Source organism: Miniopterus natalensis, chromosome 6 (genome assembly GCF_054644295.1).
Source record: "Miniopterus natalensis isolate mMinNat1 chromosome 6, mMinNat1.hap1, whole genome shotgun sequence".
In the NCBI taxonomy this organism is placed as follows: domain Eukaryota; kingdom Metazoa; phylum Chordata; class Mammalia; order Chiroptera; family Miniopteridae; genus Miniopterus; species Miniopterus natalensis.
The window spans coordinates 58641486-58653930 of record NC_142086.1 but is presented as its reverse complement, the minus strand read 5'-3'; the positions used below and the strand labels follow the sequence as shown (position 1 = coordinate 58653930).

The 12445-nt window shown below is 38.4% G+C and overlaps 1 protein-coding gene across 1 annotated transcript in view; it reads right to left on the bottom strand.

Annotated features, from left to right (window-relative positions):
* Positions 1 to 8276, bottom strand: part of CCDC39 (coiled-coil domain 39 molecular ruler complex subunit) — a 35009-nt gene extending 26733 nt beyond the window's left edge. Inside the window, exons 1-6 of the mRNA XM_016218094.2 lie at positions 8096 to 8276; positions 5132 to 5251; positions 3287 to 3433; positions 1539 to 1697; positions 676 to 768; positions 451 to 579 (exon numbers count right to left, since the gene is read on the bottom strand). Of these exons, the coding sequence (XP_016073580.2) occupies positions 451 to 579; positions 676 to 768; positions 1539 to 1697; positions 3287 to 3433; positions 5132 to 5251; positions 8096 to 8185 (738 nt within the window). The 5' untranslated portion in view covers positions 8186 to 8276. The remainder of the gene's footprint in view (positions 1 to 450; positions 580 to 675; positions 769 to 1538; positions 1698 to 3286; positions 3434 to 5131; positions 5252 to 8095) is intronic.
* Between the last annotated feature and the right edge of the window lie 4169 nt (positions 8277 to 12445).

The window sequence follows — 12445 nt, the reverse complement described above, 5'->3', positions numbered from 1 at the left end:
TAGTGGTGCCTCAGCTTCAAAAGTGAAACTTTATTGCAGGCGTGGTTTCCTTCCTGACTCTCCCTCCTGTCTCTTGGCTCTCCAAGAGGCTCATTTCCCCGCACCTAACTGTGTGCACAGATAGCAGGCATGTTAAATTCAAGGCACCTTAAACAACTGTGTGTAAGTAGAGCACTGGTTTTACTGCAATAGCATTATCTGTTAACTTTCTCTTGTTCCACGTTTCAGAGATGGCAGGATCTAGTCTTTGTCATTATAATACCATAAATAATATACATAAAATCACATTTCTAAACCGATGGAGTCTACTTTGAAAAACATTTACCAAAACTACTGAATTTCCTACAAAAGTGACTTTCAAACAACAATATGATTTACATTTGAAATGAGTGAGTTAAACACAAAAGAGATCAATACAGCTGAACATTGCGAGGAGCAAAACTACTTTACCAAGGCACAGTTGTCAATGTCTCGATCTCTCTTCTGCATCTGTTCTATTGTGCTCTCCCACTGTTTAATAAGTTCTTGTCTTTCATTATGAATCCTACGAAAATCTTGTGCTGCTTTATCCAATTCTAACTGTTAAATAGAGAGCAAATAACATTTCTGTAAATATAAGTGCTTTTGCAAACATCACTTTGACAATTAAGAAATAAAAATCTTCACTAAACCAACCTGCGCACTTAGAGTCTCTGTAAGTTCGTTGTCAAGTACCTTTCTTTTCTGATTACTTTCCAGAGTCAGTCTTTCTAATTGCAGGGTCAGTGCCTGTGTAGTTCCATGGAAAAATAGGCACGATTATCATTTGATTAACTTAAAAGCTGTTAGTATATTTCATAATAAGTATTATTATATTATAGATATACATTTATTTGATATCTAAAACAACTACAATATATATATATATATTCTTTATCTTTTAACCTCAAAGGGCTGCAATAAAAACTCAATTGTTTTTAAAAAGACTTTTAATACATTTTAAAGTATGCTAGAAAAAGGATTAAACAACTTTCCACTTAAAATTATGCATTTGGTATTAAGCCAAAATAGCATGTTTCGTAATACTCAAGTATTACCATATTTCATTACAAGTAGATTTTAAATAATGATTATAATAAATACTAAATAAATAATCAATAGCACTAAAGTCTCAAATAAGCAAAAAGCTCTATGTAACAAATTATGATTTAGACAAAACAAGTTAAAATACTTCTACATAGTTCAAATACAACACTTTTCTAAAATGCTTTTGATAAAAACCTTCTTCTCAGTCAGGATTCTTAACCTGGAGTCCAAGGATCCCTAAACGGTAAAAGGGCTTCGGAGGACCTGAAAAACTTTCAGCAACATTTTGTAGGTATTTGAATATAATCATTTTTCTAGAGAGAAGATACTTGGCTTTATCAGATTCTGAAAAGAAACTCTAGCCCAAAAAATGTTTAAGAAATACTGCTTTACAATTTTAAGTCCGATTTAGATAAAAAAGCTGACGCACCACAGATTCAGAGAACCCTACATTACGATTTCTAACTCCTCACCCTAATTTTGTCATCATCCCGCCGCGCGTACTTCTCGAGAGTGAGGGCATCGCTATCCCTGTGAGCGGATTCTTCTAGCCAGGCCTCCAGGGCCTGCTGGTCCCAGTTCATTTGGCATTTCAAACCATCCAGTTTTTGAGTAAATTTAAATATGTTATTCTAAAATCCAAAGAGAAGGGATGGGGGGGATTACAAAACACTGTTTACTATACGAGCTAAAATAAAACGTAACATTACATACTATTCAGAACATATAAAAAAAGGAAGAAAGAAACCCTATCCCTGACCTCCAGATGAATATAATATACCATATTTAATTATGTAACTGCCGCACTTGTATTTTAATTCTTTAGTTGTAAGACAGAGGAGAAATGATTATACAGAGCTGAGAACAGTAGTTGCTTTAAGAGGCTTCAGGGCAGGTCCTGAAAGCAATCTCGTTAGTCACCCCACAGCAGCCACCCCAAGGGAACGCACGATCTTAGTAAAACCAGAGCACTTCATATGCTAACCCAAGACCAAGACAAGTCCCCTTCAGCCCCACTTCCAATCAGTTGCTGCCTCTAAGAGGCCTCTTATGTAGAAATTATGGAAGCACTTCTAATTGCAATAAATACAGAAGTTAAGAAGATAAAAATATTTCTGTAAATGTAGTCATTTAACAAATCTAGATTCATAAAAGAAAACTGATGAATATACAAATACAAATTAATATAATAAAATATGTATGTGTATTATATACACACACACACACACACATATATATATATATATATATATGGTGTTCCAAAAAAATGTATACACACTTTAACAGCTGATAACTCACTTGATTTTCACTCCTTTTCAGGTTTAACTGATTTGAAATAATGGGTAAAGCCAGACTAAGCTTTGAACAAAGAAAGTTCATCCTAAAGTGCCAGTAGGCTTTTTTAATGGGGATACTTGAAAGATAAAGTTTACGGTTCAAAACCGGTAACAGTCGATGAGCTGGAGGCGCACAAATACCGAACGAAATGATTCTTGATGTTGCGATTCCACTGCTTGGCGTTATCGGCAGTGCCTGGACCAGCACAGTCATCAGGTTGAAAACAGGGATTGACAAAGAAATTATTCATTTCTGTAGATTCTTTTAAATTTTGAAAATGAACTGTATGTGAATAAACACTGGCTTTATAATCATTCAAAGTGTGTATACCTTTTTTGGGGACACCCTGCGTATGTGTGCATTTCCACATACATGTGCATATGTACAGAGAAGAAGCAAATTTGGAAAGACGGCCCAAATTAAGTAACTAAAAACTAAGAAAAAGTAGGTACAGTAGTTCTGAATATTGTCACAAGCTTATAAGTTAACATGAAAGGCAAAAATTTTAAATAAAGAATGAAATTTAAAATTAAAAGTAATTTTTTTAAATGTGGCTTTTAAAAATGTAGCACTTATGAGTAAATTATGCCTAGTATTGTATAACAGGCAACCAACATGATAGTTTGCACACAGTAAGGCTCAATGAGTATTTGGTAAATGAATATTTGGAAAATAAAAATAACATTCTATCATTGTTTCATTCAAATCATAGCTCTACAGTGCCTTTCATTGTCCAAGAAAACAATATAAGTAATGTCAGGAAACTAATGAATGCCTTTTCCATACAGAAAAAAAAAAAAAAAAATTTAAAAAAATCAATGTTTGTTTGGTGAGGGAAGAAGGAACAATGGCAGAAAGTTTTAAGTAACATTTCAACACATACTTCCTTATCACTTTTCTTTTCCCGTATTGAAGCTATTTCATTTTCCAGTCGTTGGATTTCATTCCTCACTCGACCCAATTCTCTTTCAGCAATGATCTTCAAATGTTCTTCACTTTCAATCTCATGATCCCTGGCTTTGCAAAGAGCCTACAGAAAAACATATAAGATAGAAAGACTTTTTAAATTTTAATATAAAAAATATTTATAATAATCCATTAGACAAAAACATAACAAAGTTCCCACAAAACGCTTAGATTAAGTATTATTAATTCCACTTATCTTAAACCTACACCACATTAGACTTTGTGATTCAGTATCATCAGCGTTGTTTACTGGTTGTAAGAGAGTTCATGGAATGTGCTAGGGGAAAATATTGTTGTCAGCAGTTCTCAGGTACTACATTGGTCTAGGGAAAGTGCAGAAAACCAAAGTTTATACGTAGTTAGACTTAAAAAATCTAAATTATAAGTTAACCTTAGCTTACTGTAAAAAATTAATTACTTAAAATTTTTAAAAAGATATACGTCATTACTTACCTAGAAATAAGAAATAATATTGACTAAAAAATACTTGGGAAATGGGATGTTTGCATGAGCTGATGACATATTAACAGAGATAATTTTAAGTAATTATGTAAACACTGATAGTTATAAATATTTCTAGACTATATCAATATACAAACATGCCTTTGTGTTGTGCTTTACTTAATAAAATAGTACTTGTTGACCACTGATCTTACGGAGCTTTAAAGTTATCACCATTGCTATTATTTTTACATTATTAAAGCTGTTAGTGCTATAGGAAGTTTATTGTCCTCTGTCCCTAGCTGAGGTTTGACTATAATAAAATATACTTACAAAAAGCCTCTTTCAGATCCCCAACTCAGTGGTTTAATAACTGGAGGAAAAGATGTTGCTCCTAACAGATTATTAATTAATCATCAGGATTCAAAAATCTTAAGTACTGTTTTTAGAAGTTCATTAAATTTTTAGCTTTCTAATAAGACTTGTTAAAGATGAGCTACTTATCTATATTACAAATTGGTATTAAAAATATGACCTTGTTCATTTTTAAGAATTACATTTTTCAAAGAAAGGTAGATGCATTTCTTTTATTTTTTTTTAAAAACATAGTTTGAAATAGAAGTTAGTAAACTCTCCAGTGCTGATTTGCTGAGCTGACTCATCTGCTGGGCTTCATCAGGGAATGCAGTTCCACACATGAGTAGACTGTCCGTAAAACAGGTGCTTTAACTAATCACCCTAAGTTTTCATTTGTATTATTTGTATTAATTTTTCTAAAATGTGTTATCATTCCCCAGTTATCCTAAATAGTCTCCTAAATATAATCTAACTTTTCTTTTATCTCAGAATTGTCATTATAAATTTCAGTTTTTAAACTATGCTAAAAGACCGTGACGCCTCAAGGGCTACCAAAGTGTTAGGACTATTTGTTTCACTCGAAATGGTCCCAGTGAGTTGTGCTAGATAATTAAAAGTAGACAGAAACTCTATGTGTTATATTAGGTCTGTTTCTGCTTAAAGTCATCATTTCTCATTGCATCACTGTACCCTTTCTCATATAACCTGCTGCCTAACATTATATTAGGCTGTTTGAATGATGATTTCTCCTTTCAAATCAATTATTCCTTGAACTTGGTGGCAGTAGAGAGTTCCTCAAAGGCTTTTTTCTACCTACTTTCAAATTCAAGGTTATGTTCATGATAGCTTAGTTATTCTAAATTTTCCTATTTTATCTGTAAAATAACATCACAGATATAAATGCAATAAGAAATGTTCCATGACTACACATGATAAAGTCAACATGAAATTCAACATTACATACCTGTGTAAATGAGAACTCTTGTCTAACATTTTTTAAGTGAGAAGTTATAGCATTAATTCGATCTTCATAGTCACGTAGCTGATCTTGCAAGCTTGACTTTTCATCCTGCAGCTTTGACAACTGTAAATAATAAATATGATGATTAGCTAAAGTCTACTAAGTTTTCACCATATTTAAGGATGTAAAATCAAAAGAAAATTAAATCTTCATTTACTTTGCTTTTTTAAATATCAATTTGAACTTCAAAAATCTACTGCCCTTTCAATTATAAAATAGTGCTATGATTTAGAAATTACTGTGGGAAAATTAGCACAATATTAAAACAGAATAGAAATCTCTCTCAGATTTGCAACATTAGCAGGGTCCACAGCTAAAATGCATTTTAAACAGAAAAAAATGAGACTCTATTCCATAATTAAATGACAAGATCTCTAAATCAAACAAGAGTATAGTAACAATGCTTAACAACAAAAAATAGATCATGAACCATAAATCTGAAAAGTAGCGGGACACCAGGTATAATAGCTCCTCCCTGAACACCTATTTAAAACCAGTAGACTTAAGGCTAAATTTAACAGAACAGAACTAACTCTCACATGCTTAGAACCTGTTTCTTAATGCATTTTGTATCTTTGAATTAGAACCCAGAGTAGAACCAAAACAATGTAAATGCAAGAAGAATAAAAATAAAGAAACAAAAACAAACTTTAGGAAGTTGCAAGATAGATTCTCAGGACCATTAGAATATGTCATCCCTCAAAGCAATATAAAAGCTCAACAAAACAAAAGCATGCTTCTTTATAGTCTTGAGCTGTGATTCCCAAAGTGGGGGCTACAACTCAGGGAGCAACACAATTCACCAAAGTGCAGAAGAAAATATTTGAATTTTGAACTAAGGAAGGAAAAAAATACTAATTTACTCATTTGTTACGTCCTATCTTTTATTAAACTTAGTAATATTAAATATGTATCTTTTCCTTTTTATTTCATTAATTTCAATTTTTAATTCCCTCTCTTGTTTATTTTGTTGTTCTTTTCTTTTTAATTTATTAAAAGTTCTTAGTTTCTTATTTTTTGTATTACTGATTGTTATGGGCTGAATGTTTGTGTCACCCCCAAATTCATATGAAGCCCTAATCCTCAATGTGATGGTGTATGGAGGGGGAGCCTTTGGGAGGTAAACAGGTTTAAATTAGGACATAAGGGTGGGGCACTCATGATGAGATTAGTGTCCTTATAATAAGAGAGAAACCAGAGAGGCTCTCTCTCCGCCTTGAGAGAACACAGCAAGAAGGCAGCCATTTACAAGCCAGGAAGAGTGCTCTCACCAGAGCCCAGCCATGCTGACATTATGATCTCAACTTCAGCTTTCAGAACCTGAGAAATAAATGTATGCTTTTTAAAATCACTCAGGCTATGGTATTTTGTTAGAGCAACCCAGGCTGATTAAGACACTGATTCAAAATGAAGGCATTTAAGGCTATAAGTTTTCTCTAAGTAAGAGTTTTGCTGCTTCCCATGGATGTGGGTATGAAGCAATCTCCTTTTATAGTTTTCTAATTGGTAACTTTTTCCTTTCAACTTTTCTTTGATAAAACAGCGATCCAGAAATATATTTCTAAGAAACTTGCCTAAGTATTTCAGTTGAATTTCTTTTTTAAAAAAAATATATCTTTATTGATTTCAGAGAGAGGAAGGGAAAGGGGGAGAGAGGGAGAGAGAGACAGAAACATCAATGATGAGAGGCATTGATCGGCTGCCTCCTGCACGCCCCCGACTGGGGATCGAGCCCGCAACCCGGGCATGTGCTCTGACCAGGAATCAACCCGGATCTCCTGGATCCTAGGTCGACGCTCAACATTGAGCCACGCCGGTCGGGCGCCAAAAAAATCAGTATTTGAATGGAATTTTAACCTATATTAATGTCTTTAGAGTTGTAGAACAACCCTATGAGACAATTATTTTACTTATCTTCGGTTTACAGAAGAAGAAACCGACTCAGTGCTGGTAGGTAGGATTCAGGGCTGGATACCTCTTAATACTATTATGCCTCAGTCCTTAGAGCTAGATCTCTAACATTCCCTAATGCTGCCCTTCATTGAAAACAAAAACGAAAACTGTAGCCATCTAAATTAGGCATGAGTAAATACGTCAGAATATTTTGAAGAGAAAAAAAAAGAATGAAGGATTTTCTTTTTTCAGAAGAGAGAAAACCTCTCTCATTCTCTAAGTAGCGTCAACATCATCTGTTCTTCTCGGGTCCTACCACGTGATGGAACTTGAGACTGACCGCTGAAGGCTTTTTCAAGTTCCCTGAGTTGGATGCAATTTTATTTGGAACAACTACTCTGCGCTGGTTGTAAGCTGATGTAAAATACTCCCTACAACTTAGAGTATTTTACAACATTCCGTGACAATTTAATTCTCCATTTGAAAGCTGCACATATTACATTCTTACTAGAACGTCCCTCCTAAAAACATGTCTTCGAGTCACTTTCAATCTTAAACATCGCAGGCCGAACTCACAGAGGAGTGTGAGCCACACGTGCTTTGTTTCTCCACGCCCGCAGCAACCGTTGCTATGCACGCCGCAGACGTCCCAGGGCAAAGCGCGCTTCCCCCTCGGGCAGGAGAAGGTGGGCGCGGGAGGCAGCCTTTCCTCTCCTGCCCAAGAGTCTGGAAATGAGTACTTGGAGGGGGAGAAGAGGAGGGAGTCGATTCGGGCGTTATAGTCCTGAATACCAATTATTTCAATACATTTTTTAATGCTTAGCAACTACCGAAATGGGCGGAAGGTAAGGAAGCCAGGAGGGATGGTGCGGAGAAGAGATGGGATTAGGGAAGGAAAGGAGAGAAATATAAAAGGATTGGGGTATTCCTACCAACCACCAAACTCAGTCTGCCCCCCCCCCCCGAAAAAAAAAGGACCCCCTCCTTCCCCAGCCTTCCTCACCGGATCCTCACCTGATCTTCGAGTATCTTGTTCTCCTCGTTCGCCACGGGGATGGCGAACCCATCCTCCCAGTGCAGCTCCGCCAGAAACTCGCTACTCATGATGGCGAACGCGACCCGCGCAGAGAAGAGACCCGCCTATTCCTAAGGCCAGTGAGCGGACCCGCGCAGCTCAGGTGTAGCAGCTTCCGGAGCCCTAGCAACCGTCCGCGCCCTTAGTTACCAAACAGGAAGCGCTCGGAGCCCGAGGCGGAACTTCCGGTCGAGAACTCCCTCCCGCACTCCGAGAAACCCTTTTCTTCTTAAATCGCCCCGGGAAGCGAGACACCTTACTCCTCCGGGGCTTCGCTGGGGTTGCCCGGCGCCGGCCAAACTTTGCCTGAAATGCGGCTCCGGATCGTACCCCGGCGCCTCCGGAGACTGTACAGCGGGGGGCGCCTGCAGTCACCCGGGGCCACCGGGCACGAGCCTGGCTGGGGTGGCAGCTGGCGGGTCGCGGCGGAAGAGGAGCGCCAACGAGAGTCCGACCCGGGCTTCCTTTGCAAGCGGTGTGTGCGTTTCACCCGCACACGAAATCCAGCAGGCTGACCTGGACTTGGGGTTTGAAGCTAATTCTATTCCTGGAGCAAATTCTCTTCCCGGGGGATTTTGAGGTCTCGATGTTTCTCTCTCCGGCCTCCCGCACCGGCGCGCCTGCCCCCTGCCTCGCCCCGGTCGACCCCGTCTCGGTGTTTCTCTCTCCGGCCTCCCGCACCGGCGCGCCTGCCCCCTGCCTCGCCCCAGGCGACCCCGTCTCGGTGTTTCTCTCTCCGGCCTCCCGCACCGGCGCGCCTGCCCCCTGCCTCGCCCCAGCCGACCCCGTCTCGGCGTTTCTCTCTCGGGTCTCCCGCACCGGCGCGCCTGCCCCCTGCCTCGCCCCAGCGGACCCCGTCTCGGCGTTTCTCTCTCCGGCCTCCCGCACCGGCGCGCCTGCCCCCTGCCTCGCCCCAGGCGACCCCGTCTCGGTGTTTCTCTCCGGCCTCCCGCACCGGCGCGCCTGCCCCCTGCCTCGCCCCAGCCGACCCCGTCTCGGTGTTTCTCTCCGGCCTCCCGCACCGGCGCGCCTGCCCCCTGCGCCGCCCCAGGCGACCCCGTCTCGGTGTTTCTCTCCGGCCTCCCGCACCGGCGCGCCTGCCCCCTGCGCCGCCCCAGCCGACCGCGGGCGGGCGGCGCCGAGGTGCCAAACCCGCAGCGCAGTTTGCGGTCCCTCCCGCGCCGCTCGAACCTTTGTTTTTCTTTACGTTTCATCTGTTAACATTTACAAATCTTTAATTTCACATAAAAATGTGTATTTCTTCCTAATCTCAAAAAAGGCGAGGAAACACAGCCCACTCTGTCGGCTGGGGATGCGCCCCTTTAGATGGCAAGCACAGTTTGAGTCACTCGCTTGACGCTGGTGGGCATTTGTGTTTATAGCCTCTGTTGTTTAACGTCTCGGAACTGGAAAGGACAATACAATCAACCTATCTAATCTTTTCATTTTCTAAATAAGTAAGCTGAGGCTCCCGGAGGGGAAGCCATTAAAGTCGGCAGGACCTAAGTTAGGATGCAGGTTTCATCCAAATTATACTCTGCAATGAAGGGTTTTCTTGGGTGGAACACCCTCTACCACTGCATCGTGAGCCTCAGTTAATTTTGCTTATTCAATAAACTATCTGTAGGGTTGTTGTTGTTTTTTGACCTTTTGAATTTTACTTGACCTGGACTCTGTTAAACTTTCTTAATAAAAAGTTTACATAAGAATACAGAGCAGGATATAATGAACCCCCATCTACTCACCATCTCAATTTATCATTCATATTTTGCCACATTAGCTTCATCTATATGTTTTGCCGAAGCATTTAAAGTAAATCACAGGTAACATGACATTTCACCCCTAAAAATTTGAGCATCATCACTAATATTTAACATTTAATGTTTTCTAACACAAATATGTCATTATCACATCTAACAAAATTTACCAATATCAAAATTCTTAAATGTCATCTAGTAACCATTACATATTCCTATTTCCTCAATTGTCCTGAGAATGTCTTTTACTGTTGATTTGTTACCGTACTTATGAAATCCTCTTGTAGTAGCTTAGTCTCTGTGCTTACATGGTTTTCCATATAGTTAATCTTATGGACTTAGAAATGTCTTCAAAGACCAGAATTAACAAGGCATTTTATTCCCAACTTCTACAATACCTAAACTCCCAAGGTGGTGGGAGAGAAAGACTCAGCTTCTAGAGGGAATTTGAACTGTGGGGAATAATGGAATTTTAGACCTTCAATAACCTTATAGAAGATCATCTTTTATTTTATAATAGTTTAGTCATTTCTACTAATGAAAATGTTAATACCCAGCATATATTAAGATGGCATATAGTTATTTATATTTGAGATTTGTTATGGCAATTCTGTTATTTAAAATTATTAGTGTTGTTATTATCCATGTGTCTTAAGTATTCTCTTTCTAATTTCTCATCCCAGTTCCTAATGTGAATACTGAGGCAGCTGGCTTGTCCTGTGCCAATCTGTTGATCCACCCCTCTCAGTGTCAGCTGTAGCTGCCAAATGCATGACGGCAGCTGTCTTGCTGGGCACTCCCCTAGGCCCCAAGGACGTAAGAAGTCGGGCAGCCAAATCCCTGCAAAGAGTCCCATTTCCCATATCTCAAGGATTCTGTTTCCTGAGTTTCAGGATGACAATTATACAATGTTGAATTTTAGACAAAATTTTCATACATTTTCCAAAGTCTACATTTCCTCCTTAAAACAATATTCCTGCTTCTCCCCTTTGTCGCCACAGCATTCTGTGTCATCCAGTTCCCACTTATAATTCTACAACTTCTAGATCATAATTCTATTTTAATTCATTAATATTTAGATTTGGAAACAAGACCCAAAGTTTTTTAACCTTGTCGCTGACCATGAGATAGTCAATTTAATTTCAAAATACTCAGATGTTAGCCTTCTGCTATCTCATTCTCAAGTAGTTAACTTTATCCAAATCAGGTTGTTCGGGCTAAAACGTAAAGATTTTTTTTCTGCAAAAACAATGCGATTTTTTAAATTAAAAAATACATATATGTATAAAGAAAAAGGAAAGGGTAGCCTTCACTTCCATGACAAGCTCATTCCCAAGAGGTTGCCACTGTTTTGTGTTTATTCTACCAGAATTTTTTAAATGAAGTTAGAACTATATACATATATTGATTTTTTCCTATAGAAATAGAATCATGCTACAAATATTCTTTTGCAAATTCATTTGTTCACGCAACAACAGTGGGCATGTTTCCATGTCAATACATTAGATCTTTGGTTTTTGAATGGCAGCTTACAGTCCACTATTATTAATTTTAACTTTTTAAACAATGCTGCAAAGAACATCTTTATAATACTGTCTTTCGTCATTTGCAGGGTATACTTATTTTCATATTTTAATATGTCTGAAATTGGGATTTATCTCTCAATCAGTGTCCTAGATTTGGTGAATAAAATAAAGTTTTGCCCACCTACATATGAGTTTCTGCTGAATATATTCTTAGGAGTAAAGTTAATGGAAAACAAATCTAAGCAATTTTATTTTGGTACATACCACTAAATTTTCTTTCAAAACGTTTTTACATACCAATGGAGTATGACAGTATCTTTGCATATTCTGGAGATTATGAAATAATATATATTTTACAACCAAAGAGAAAAATATGGTATCTTGTATATTGACAGTTTTATGATTATGAGTGAGACTTAGCATCACATTTATTCTGTGAGAATTCCTTTATCATAACTTTTTCCATTTTTTTCCTGTTTGGCTATCTCTTCTTACTGAATTATTGCAGTGCTTTACATGCTATAGATAGTATTCCTTCCCTGTGTATGTGTATGAATAATAACTTTCTCCCGATCTGTTTTTTTGGCTTCTTTAACTTGGTTTTTAGTACGTTTTGCCATACACCCATGGGAAGCTGCTGCTGTTGTCATCAGTGTGCTTCATATTTCAATGGATACATTCATTATCAACTCACCCAATCTGTGGCTTACATTCAGTTCAGCTATTCCTTCCCTACTAAAACACTTTCTTCTCTTGGCTTTTATGACTCCTCTATCATTTTCCCATTAACCTTCTCAGTCTCCTTTGCAGCTTCATCTTATCCTGGTTGGCCTCTTGATGTTGCTATTTCTCAAGACCCAAAACTGGTCCCTCTACTCTTCTCTTCTTACACTTGCTTCCTAGGTTATCATATTCATTTACATGACTTTAAATACCATGGCTGGTATTTTTTTTAATAGCTCCCATTGATATTTCTCTAGCCCAGATGACTCTTCTGCACACCAGT